General features: G+C 40.8%; 1 protein-coding gene across 2 annotated transcripts; it reads left to right on the top strand.

The window, feature by feature from the left end:
* Positions 1-1,088: 1,088 nt before the first annotated feature.
* Positions 1,089-6,169, top strand: LOC146646070 (uncharacterized). Of its 2 annotated transcripts, XM_085392242.1 has the most exons (5): positions 1,089-1,190; positions 3,428-3,479; positions 4,370-4,535; positions 4,769-4,864; positions 5,038-6,169. In XM_085392242.1, exons 3-5 carry the CDS (start codon positions 4,422-4,424, stop codon positions 5,275-5,277), a joined length of 450 nt encoding a protein of 149 aa, XP_085248368.1. In that variant the 5' UTR covers positions 1,089-1,190; positions 3,428-3,479; positions 4,370-4,421; the 3' UTR covers positions 5,278-6,169. The 2 variants fall into 2 exon arrangements, with proteins under 2 accessions (XP_085248368.1, XP_085248367.1); XM_085392241.1 differs by lacking the exons at positions 1,089-1,190; positions 3,428-3,479 and having other exon boundaries at positions 3,486-4,535.
* The last annotated feature ends 4,850 nt before the right edge of the window (positions 6,170-11,019 follow it).

Raw genomic sequence — 11,019 nt, 5'->3', positions numbered from 1 at the left:
TGATTATTTCAGCAAGACAATGACAAACCACTTAAAGCAGAAACGTGGCCATGTTGCAAAAGATGTGCTAAACTGGACAGCTTGCAGTCCAGATCTGTCACCTTTTGAGAATATTATCAAATATTATCAAAAGAAACACAGAATGGCTCAAACTGTTGAGCAGTGGAAAATCCTACATTAAGTAAAAAGTTTGCTTTTGAAAATATGGAAATTTAGTCTCAGTAATGTGGCCACCATGCCCTGTCCCATTTCTTTGTCAATGGTATTAAATTCACATGATAATATTTCCAAGAAAGACAAAAGTGTATTAAAATCATTTCAATTTTATTGACAGTAGCAATGAAAATGTATTAATTGTTTTCTAATGATATTGCCTAAAAGACACACGTATGCAGGTGGCCCCAGGTGACCCTGTGGATCAGGCGTAGTGGGAGACTTGGGTTCAGACTCAGACTGAATGGGACCTTTGAACACAGATGCAGGGTCAGGCATGGGCAGGACCCACAGGTGTGTGAGTCACAGGCCTGGGCTCCTACAGGCCTGGGCTCTGGGAGCTCTGCAGGCACAGAATAAACACTTCAAGTCTTTATTTTCCTCACTGGGGTGTTGAGAACTGGTAGCTCACAGTCAGTTGACATGGGTTGAGAAACTGTCCTTGATTGGGACTTGGTTCCAGCAGACACGGGTGAGAAGCTAGCTCTCGCTGCAGTGAGGAGCAATAACAATGAGAGCCCCACTGTGTCCTGGAAGAGGGTGCAGAGCAAAAGCTACTGGCTCCTCAGCATCTGCCCATAGCTCTGTCAATGATGAGGGATGAAGCAGACAGCATTCTCTGGCAGCATCACCTTCAAACTGACAGAATACACTGAAAAAAGTGATATTGTCTCCTTTTAAATATAGCATATTATATTTTGGTATATCTTTTCAATTCAAATGAGTAATTCCTGTCTACATATATAATTCGAGTAACTCCAGAATACATTCCCTGCGTTTTAATCCAATTAATTTTAGTTAATTAAATGTAGCTCAAAATGCTTAAGTATGTTTTTCATAGCCTCCTGCTGGGCCATTTTGCGCATGCGTTAGGACAGGCCACCATTTTGCGCGCGGACTGAAGAAGCGGACTCTTTGTGTGCTGCAAGCGGGCTCAAGTTAATCGCACAACTTCATATAAAGGTGGTCTAGCTTCGGTAAGTAAACCTTTTACGGTCGTTTTTGTTTTATTTTTTTACCTCAGTCAAAGCATGTTGACTCTTTAAGACGTGTGCACATGGAGAAAGAAGTCTAAGTAGTTGTACACCTCTGAACTTTGTCATGAATTTGACTTAAGCTAGCTATGTGCTCTATTAGCTACTGCTCTATTAAAAGAGTAATTGTATTGATGCGTTAAAATGTCATATGTTTTTAGCTTAGTTCTTGTGGCACACTTTGTACTAACAAATTATGGAACGAGGCAATTTCTCTGTAGTTAGCTGTAAAGTTCACTGTATAGTCGCCTGCAGTTTTAAGTGGAGAAATCGTCCCTCCCGCCACAACATTGGCATTAAGGAATAGTCGGGCGGGGGAGGGGGCTTCTGAACGCACCTGCACAGTCAGGGGTGCAGTAGGAAATAAGTAGGATTGGCGTTGCACAACGTCTTTTGTGCAGAAAAAAATAATGGTTGTAAACTGTGGAGGAGAATAACTCAGTGGTTGCCAAAAATGTGAGATCAAAAGGCACTGAGAGTGATGTTTGTCAGAACTGAAATTAACTCGGAAAAGAAGTTGCTTCACTTGATAGAGCTGTTGAGTGCAAGACCTGTCAGCGGTCTGGTTTAGCATTTAAAGCCTCGCTACGTGCTTCCAAACCGCTGCATTTAATCTCAGAGAAAACTAACACAGAGAAGTAAAGCAAGTGTGTAAGTTAATCTCTGTATGTTTGCATAGTATTTCCATGTTGAGCTTAACAACCGATGTATGGAGCCACAGCTGGACTGGCTGTCGGAGTTTTGTATTGAGGGGGAAAGGAAGCGATTTGTTTTATACTTCAGCTAGAATGAAAAAAGACACAAAGCTGGAGTTATTCGGTGTCTTCATGCTGAACAGCTAAAACTTCTTCCCTCATTCTCCCCCCTCCCTCTCCTGTTGCTACTTCAATCATGAAACTGATCGATTATCAGCTGATCGGCTTTTCTGTCGCTAGTCTCTCTCATTTGTTAGTCACCCAGTTTGCGCTAGAAAGAGGAAAACGGCAGATAAACAACAGCAGCACGTTTAAGCTTGATAAGCTGTTGCTAGAATTTTTTTAATATTACTTCTAGTATCCGCTTATGTTTTCTGGAGCCACAGCCGTAATAGCTGCTGGTCATGATAGTTTGGATATGTGGTGAGAAGGAAACATGAAGGTGAAACCAGGAGAAGTTTTTACTGAATCATTAGAGCTGAACAGGTAATGAAGAAACAGGTTTACATTTTAGGTCACATGAATGAGTTGAAGGGAAGTTATGAACTGTTTATGAGAGACAAATAACACCAGGATCCTTTTCTATGTAGCTGACAGCTGGTAACTGTGCAGGGGCGGATCTAGCAAAGTTTTGCCAGGGGCCAGGTAGGGCATTAACAGGGAAAGGGAGACACAAAGACATAATTTTCTTTCTTATTCTCATTTAAAATGTCTAGCTTTTAATAAATAATTATTCTAAATCTTACTACCAAAGTGGTGATCTGGTTAAATGTATAGAGATCCATTATTGTATGTAGTAAATATTAAGTCTAATATATGCCCTAGTAATAGTAGTACATATAGCACTTTTTCCTTTGGGAAGGTACGCTGTCTGCGCTGTCTGCAACTGTATTGAAGAAAAATGTTGAATCAAATTATTATAGAAAAATAATTGATTTCTGTGCATTAAAGTAGATTACGTCAATTAAGCATTATCAGGCGGAGGGTGCGGGGTGGTTTCCTAATATTTTTGCTGGGAGTTGGCAGTCCTATTAGTTAGTTTAATATTTCTATGTACTGTTTAGAATACCTGAATAAGGAGGATGGTGTAAGTTTTTTAGGTTGATCAGTATTGCTGAAGTATAAAATATTTTGGGTGCAGTGTATTTTTTGCATACAGGTATAACAGAATAGCTTTAATGTTTTGTTTTTAAAACTGAGTATGAACTTATACAAAATGCAGCAAAATATTTATAAAAACAGTTTTATTTATTATAAAATACACTATATCGGATTCATATCGGCATCGGCAGATAATCAAATTTATGATATCGGTATCGGACATAAAAAAGTGGTATCGTGCCATCTGTAGTTTGCACAGAGGCACAAGTAAGATTTGTTTTGTTACAAGGGAGTATCATGAAGTAATGCACTAATGGCTTGGAAACGGTAATTGTTTGTCTTTCTAAAGTTTATTTTTTTTTATTTGTCTTCCTTTTCTGGCAGATTTTCTTCCCCTTATGTGTTACTGTTTATTCAAGAAGATGGCGTTATTTTGGTAAGTACATGCAAATTCCTTACATATTTATCACAACAGTATTTGTCACAGTATTGCAGGGACAAGTTTATCTATCTCATCTTAAGGGTTCTTGTGATTATTAATATTGATATTAATTAATATCAATTAATATATATGATTAAATTTCTTTTATCCAGGACAAAAGAAAAAAAAAACTTGCGAAAGTGAAATGAAAAACAGGAATTTAGTTCTTGTGAGTTAAGAGGATGCAGAGCATAGGGTTAGATGGAGGTGGATCATTCACTGTGGTGATCCCTGAAGGAAACAGCCAAGAGAAAAAGGATCAGATTGCAAAAAAAAAATGTGGTTTGTTTGCATACATGAGTCTTTACGGTACCCACAGGACTCCTGAAGTATAAGTACTCTGAAGTTTGCAGAGCAATTTCAGAGATGTTTGGGGCTTACATGGCAAGCATGTTTTTAGTTGCACATCTAAATTTTCTCTGCTCTCTGTTGCTGATGGCAGAGTTCTGCCCCGCTGACCTCACAGGTGAGACACTCCCACCAGTGGACAAAGAGCACAGGAAAATGTGTTGCCAACCACCTGAAACAGACAAATATCTGCTTTTTAAAACCCTTTAAACCCGTTAAATGGACTGATGCCATTCATTTCTTCTTTGATTAACAGTAGTAACATCCTTCATGCACTGTATACTAACCCATATGATAATCATGCTTTATGAAGTGATGGCAATTGCATTGTAGCATTTAATGAAGAAATAACAAAATAATCATACCAATGATTAAGCACCAGTCTTCTTTTTTTCTGTGTGTGTGTGTGTGTGTGTGTGTGTGTGTGTGTGTGTGTGTGTGTGTGTGTGTGTGTGTGTGTGTGTGTGTGTGTGTGTGTGTGTGTGTGTGTGTGTGAGAGAGATACAGGTAAATGCTGAATTCCAGTGTATTACAACACTTCAACTGGAGATGACCTTCGCGGCACAGTTAGACAGAATTACACCTCAGTTGATGACAGTTTTCCAGAAGAAGGGCGGTGTTTCTGGGCAGAAACTTGCCCACCACTTGCAGATCATGCAAGAGGTAAATCTGAATATTGCAAATTCTATTTGGATTTCTTTTGTCTTAAGTGGCAGGTCACTGGTGAGTCCAATAAGCCGTTTTAGGTGACCAGCCAAGCAATCTAAATTTTGAAATTTCATATATAAATTTTATTTACTATGTTTGAACTGACATATGATAAAATTTACTTATTGCGAATGTCAGACATTGTTCTTTTTTCCAAATTGGTTTAATCAGCAACTCTCTTTAAACAGGCTGAAAGTGATGTTAAAGTGAAAAGGGAAGCAGTTCTCAGGGCACTTTGCCTCTACCTTGGTGAAGAGGACGGAAGCCTTATTCGGGAGTTCTTTGTAAGTCATTTAAGTCATTGTAAGCAAGTCATCTATACACACACTTTTTAGATAGATATCTGTGTGTGTGTGTATTACACACACACACACACACACACACACACAAACGACTAGATTGGAATTTAATTGTAGAGTTAATTGTTTTTTCTTTTACCTTTTTATTAAATGTTTAGGACATTGAAGGAGATGATATCCAGAGAGACCCGAAGAAGCACACCATGGGCATTTATGTCATCAACAGGGAGGATGGACAAAATGGACATTATGATGACATTGGAATATTTGTTGAAGGGGAGATAGTCATGGACAACATTGGATCTCTGGCCCAAGCTTGTGCATTGATGTTTGGAGTAATCTATGCACCAAACCTAGCCTTCCCCAAGGAATTGAAGGACTATTATGAATTCATTTAGAAAGTGTTGATGGGATTCGATGGTGAAAAGCTCTCCCCCAAAGTCTTTGGGCTGAAGAACAAAATTGCTACTGGATAGGAAGATTTCTAAAATAACACATCAAGAGAATGCTGTTATGTAAATTACCAATGACTGGTGCTCTTGTGAATAGGAGTGAAACTCTTGTACAACCATCATTTGTTCTGTGTTATGTTTCGATTGAACATTTTAACTTTCAATAATGAATGTTTCACGTGTGGTACATTTGAGTAGCTTGAAGAGCAACTTTGTAATTATTCAGTTATAGCTGCTGCCCTGCGTATAATCAGTGTTAACTCAACCGGATAAAAAAAACAAAAAAACCCATTCATGATTACCACACTGCAGCACACTGGTAACACTTTAAAGACTATTAATTGTTTTGAAGCGAGTATGTTAGGTCAGAAAATATGTAAAACATTCAGAATCTTCAAGGAAGGACTAGAATGGAAAGACAGTGGTCAATAAGCAGTAAGGAAAACACAAGTTTAATTTTAAGTCTAATTACCTTATTAAAATGCAATTTCTAAATATGGATCGCAGAACAGCAAGTCTGAAACTGGTTAGTTTGTGGATGCATCAGTTTCTAATTGTGATACATTATACTGCTGGTAGTGTTTTATTCTTTTATGTAAGGAGTTTGGTTTTTTTTTTTTCTTTTTTAGAGGAAGAGAAACATTGGTTAACATTTCTCTTGTCTGTTGTTTCTGTTTTGTTTGAATACAGCTTTTTAAAGCTACTAGTTCATAGGCAAAAGTTTTGTAATTTGTATTATACAAATTGCAGCAATTTCCCTTAGAGATGTGGATTCTTATTCTGTTTGCAACAAATTTTGCATTAATAAATGATGTGAAAGAATGTTGTAGTTTTCATTATTGACGTTTTTAAAAACTACAAATCAGGGTAAGCAATATTTTTTAAGTAAACTTAACTTAACTTAATTGAAATAGAGAGAAATTAACAATTTGATTGATTTGAATATAAGTTTGGGACATAAGTGTAAAGGAAACAAATTATTCTGGTACATTTAACACGACCTTAGTTGGACTTACTAATAATATTTGACTAAGACGTATCCACAACAGTTAAGTTAAAGTAGCTTAAAAATATATGTTGGTTTTACTCGCTTAAATTAAATTCAGTGTACTTAAAAAATATTTCTGGATTCAAACAAATTTATTTCGTGCAACCACTTGTCATAAAAAAATTGAGTAAATTGAACAAAACATTTTTTTCAGTGTAGTGCAGCCTCTGATGAGCGCAGCAGTGTGGCATCAAGGTTGGGCTGTTGGGCGGTAAAATGTCTGTGATTCCTAAAAAACGCCAGATGACTACTCATCACAGGTAATTATGGTCACTGACTCTTGTCCCTAATTCTGCTGATGAGAAGCATGCTTCTTTTAGTGGGAAGCTGGCTGCTGCAGCTTGAAGCCATCTGCCTGCAGTGGTGAGGAGCTAACTGGGTACAACCTGAGGAGCACGTTAGTAGTAGGCCCAGTGGGTGAGAGGCCGTGAAAGGCTGAGCCAACCCACTCTCATCATCGGAGCTTCAGACTGTGGATGGACTGCTGTCAAGCAGGCCTGTTGCAGCAATCACACTTGGGTTCTGGGGTGCTGCTGCAGTGATGTTGAGGTGCTGGGTAACTGAGATGAGGAGTGCTAAGAGCAATGCTTCCTCTTTGAGAGAGGGCTGGAGGAGTGGAAGCAGTTGCATGTGAATGAGGGTAAAGTGTAGTGACAACAGTCCTTTTTCAGCATGGGTACGGAAGATCTGAAATCATTCTGTGTAGATTTCTTCATTAAGAAAACTGGAACATAAACTAAAGCTGAGGAGACCTAAAGACCAAAGTAATACAATAGCCATAAAGAAACGAACCAGGAAGTAGAACTTGATAGAATACAAAACCCAAAAGACCCAGAAACCCCAAAATACAGAAACCCAAATTTAATTACAAAAACTGCAAACTCAGGGTCTATGACCAAAATAGGAATATCTGTGGCAATTTCTGAGACCAAGCTTTTCAGTGGTGACATTAATTGCAATGCTATTCTTACTGACTAATTACCCCAATTATGCCACTAAATGTACTTGCATTTAGATAGCATTTTTCTATTCTTACTGACCGCTCCAAGCACTTTAGGCTACAAGTCATTTTAACTACTATTCTATGCACTTCAAGGACTTTATATACCTCAGTTTAAGGGGTGGCTGTAGCTCAGGTGGCAGAGCAGGTCAGCCACTAATCAGAAGGTCGGTGGTTCGATCCCAGGCTGCATCCTGGCTGCATGCCAAATATCCTTGGGCAAGATACTAACCCCATGTTTGCCTACTGGTGGTGGTCAGAGGGCCCCAGGGCAGCTGTGGCTACAATGTAGCTTGCCATCGCCAGTGTGTGAATGTGTGTGTGAATCGGTGAATGACTGAATGTAGTGTAAAGCGCTTTGGGGTCCTATGGACTAGAAAAGCGCTATACAAATGCAGGCCATTTCATAGCCAATTTAGAATCACCAATTAACTTAATATGAATGTATTTAGACTTTGGAAGGAGGCCAGAGGACTAAAGGAAACCCACACAGGCACAAGTAGAACATTAAAGGTGGAGGGCTTAATCCAAATATAAATATCCACTAAGGAACATGCAAACTCCCCACAGGCAGGTCCTAGTCAGGATTTAAATCAGGAATGTTCTCACTGTGAGGGAAGAGTGCTAACCACAACACCGCCAGGTGACCCCAAGCATTGCAATTTAAGCAAAAGCATCTGGGCTTTGTCATTGAGTTGAGCTGCCAACTACAATTTGTGTCTCTTTTTCTGTTGTAATGCTTGCATTTTCATAAATTCCAGATGTTCCAGTGACTATCAATGGCTTTACTGATCAATGACTTTATTGACATGATAAAGAAAGCAAATTGGTCAGCAAGAAGTTATTTTTATATTTGCAAACCATTCATTATTTGAAATGGGAATCAGAAATAATGCAGTTCTACTTCATCCAAAAGTCCATTAACTCAGTTTAAAATGAGTATATTATACCTCAGACAGAAATCGCTGCACTAATTGTTTTAACAAATTTGCAGACATGTGGCTCTGTTAGTGTTGCTTCAACAGTGGGTCAAGTTGAGAAGTAATCCAGAATGTGGAAGCTAATTTTATGTTGTTTCTCACCTCATACAAGTTTTGCTTTTCATACAGTGCCTCTCTTAATTAAACTTGTCTGGTCTATAAACAAACATCAGTGGAAACTACCCACTGGGACAAATACCTGGACCAAAGTGGTTTACCAATCAGAAATGACTAACAAATCAACACAGTACAGAGAACAAGAACAAATGATGAGTTTCTTGTACCTTCGTGCTTTTGTGTGTTTGCAGTCAGCAAGCTCCTAGCAGACCTTGAATCATCAGTACTGTTACCATGGTGATGTGCAATTTGGAAACAATAGATGAAATATCAAAATTGGCCCTACTGAACTAAATTATGTTTCAGCAGTTCCCAAACAGGATTTGAATAAACACCTTTCAGATAGTGAAAGACTTTTACTTATTGTGGCTGCAGTTTAACTTGAAACAAGCTTAATTAAGTCAAACCATGGCATCTGTGTGTGTTTCTTACAGCACACGCAGTGTTGTTCGCAACCTCTGAGTGCAAACATCCATCTTCAGCTGTGGCTCAGTGAAGCAGAAACACACGCACAACACACACAAAACACACACTGCTATGGTCACACCTCTGTTTTTGAGAGTTTCTAATGTGGGTCTGTGTACTGCTGTGTGTTTGTGTGTTTTGACAGTGCAGGATTGTATTGGTGTTTGAATCAGTTGCTCCACACTCTCAGCATCAGCAAGCCGCAAAGGAGATACTGGAGTTTGTGCACTAACAGCAAACACACACACACAAAAATAAATCAATTTTACAACCAGAACAACATAAAAACGGTCCAGTCTTTGACACTATAGAGGGAAGTGACATCTTTAAACTTGACTTTGTCTAAAGATCAGAGGATCAAAGGGCCAAAACCCCTGAAAGGAAATCAGGATGCTTTGAATTATATACAGGAGAAAAGAAAGAGTCAGCCAACACAGCCTGTGGGGTGATTGGGGTGGATGGACAGGTCAACAAAGCATCAAAATGAATATAATAATAATTATTACTATAATTTTTTACTATAGACTTTACATTTACACCACAGGAATTTACAGCACAACTTCTCTGTCTTAGATTACAATGTGCTTCACACAAAGAAATTTATGGAATATTCTCCTCTGACCTTCACCCCATGCAAATAATGAAAATACAATATATTAAAAGAAGAAAGAAGTTGCCATTCTTTCAAGTAAATGTGGAGCAGCAGCTGCTCTACTCTGAGCCCCTCCCGGATGGCCGAACTTCTCACCCTATCTCTAAGGGAGAGGCCAGCCACCCTTCGGAGGAAGCTCATTTCTGCCGCTTGTATCCGCGATCTCGTTCTTTCGGTCACTACCCACAGCTCGTGGCCATAGGTGAGGGTAGGGACGTAGATCGACCGGTAAATTGAGAGCTTCGCTTTTACACTCAGCTCCCTCTTCACCACGACGGACCGGTGCAGCGTCCGCATTACTGCAGCTGCAGCCCCAATCCATTTGTCGATCTCCGGCTCCCTTCTCCCATCACTCGAGAACAAGACCTCGAGATACTTGAACTCCTCCACTTGGGGCAGGAACTCATCCCCGACCCGGAGTGGGCACTCCACCCTTTTCCGGGTGAGAACCATGGCCTCAGATTTGGAGGTGCTGATCCTCATTCCCGCTGCTTCACACTCGGCTGCGAACCGTTCCAGTGCGAGCTGGAGGCCCTCACCCGATGAAGCCAACAGAACCACATCATCTGCAAAAATCAGAGATGAGATTCTGAGGCCACCAAAGCGAAAGCCCTCCGCCACTTGGCTGCGCCTAGAAATCCTGTCCATAAAAATTATGAACAGAACCGGAGACAAAGGGCAGCCCTGGCGGAGCCCATCACCCACCGGGAACGAGTCCGACTTATTGCCGGCAATGTGAACCAAGCTCTTGCAACGGTTGTACAGGGATCGAATGGCCCGTAGCAATGGGCCAGACACGCCATATTCCCGCCATACCTCCCACAGGACACCCCGAGGGACACGGTCGAATGCCTTCTCCAAGTCCACAAAACACATGTAGACTGGTTGGGCAAACTCCCATGCACCCTCAAGTATCCTGGAGAGGATAAAGAGCTGGTCCAGTGTTCCGCGACCAGGACGAAAACCGCATTGTTCCTCCTGTATCCGAGGTTCGACTAACGGACGAACTCTCCTTTCCAGCACCCTGGCATAGACTTTCCCAGGGAGGCTGAGGAGTGTGATCCCCCTGTAGTTGGAACACACCCTCCGGTCCCCCTTCTTAAAGATGGGGACCACCACCCCGGTCTGCTAGTCCACAGGTACTGCCCCTGATCTCCACGCAACATTGCAGAGGCGTGTCAACCAGGACAGCCCCACAACGTCCAGAGCCTTCACGAACTCGGGGCGGACCTCATCAACACCAGGGGCTCTGCCACCAAGGAGTTGTTTAACTGCCTCAGTGACCTCGCCCCCGGAAATTGGCGGGTCATTCCCCTCATCCCCAGACTCTGCTTCCTCCTCGGAAGACGTGTCAGTGGGATTAAGGAGGTCCTCGAAGTATTCCTTCCACCGCCTGACAATTTTCTCAGTCGATGTCAGCAGCGCT

The sequence above is a fragment of the Rhamphochromis longiceps genome, linkage group LG19 (assembly GCF_057381845.1).
Source record: "Rhamphochromis longiceps isolate RC_006_pf linkage group LG19, R_longiceps_female_GT1.1, whole genome shotgun sequence".
Classification (NCBI taxonomy): Eukaryota; Metazoa; Chordata; class Actinopteri; order Cichliformes; family Cichlidae; genus Rhamphochromis; species Rhamphochromis longiceps.
Note: the sequence above shows the minus strand (reverse complement) of the source record. Positions and strands in the feature narration are given on the sequence as shown.

What these genes read in the sequence shown, in the direction of transcription:
- LOC146646070 (XM_085392242.1), top strand. Translation starts at nt 4,422, where the DNA reads ATGACCTTCGCGGCACAGTTAGACAGAATTACACCTCAGTTGATGACA. An exon ending in ACTTGCAGATCATGCAAGAG is followed by an intron (nt 4,536 to 4,768) that starts GTAAATCTGAAT and finishes CTCTTTAAACAG; the next exon opens with GCTGAAAGTGATGTTAAAGT. An exon ending in GCCTTATTCGGGAGTTCTTT is followed by an intron (nt 4,865 to 5,037) that starts GTAAGTCATTTA and finishes TTAAATGTTTAG; the next exon opens with GACATTGAAGGAGATGATAT.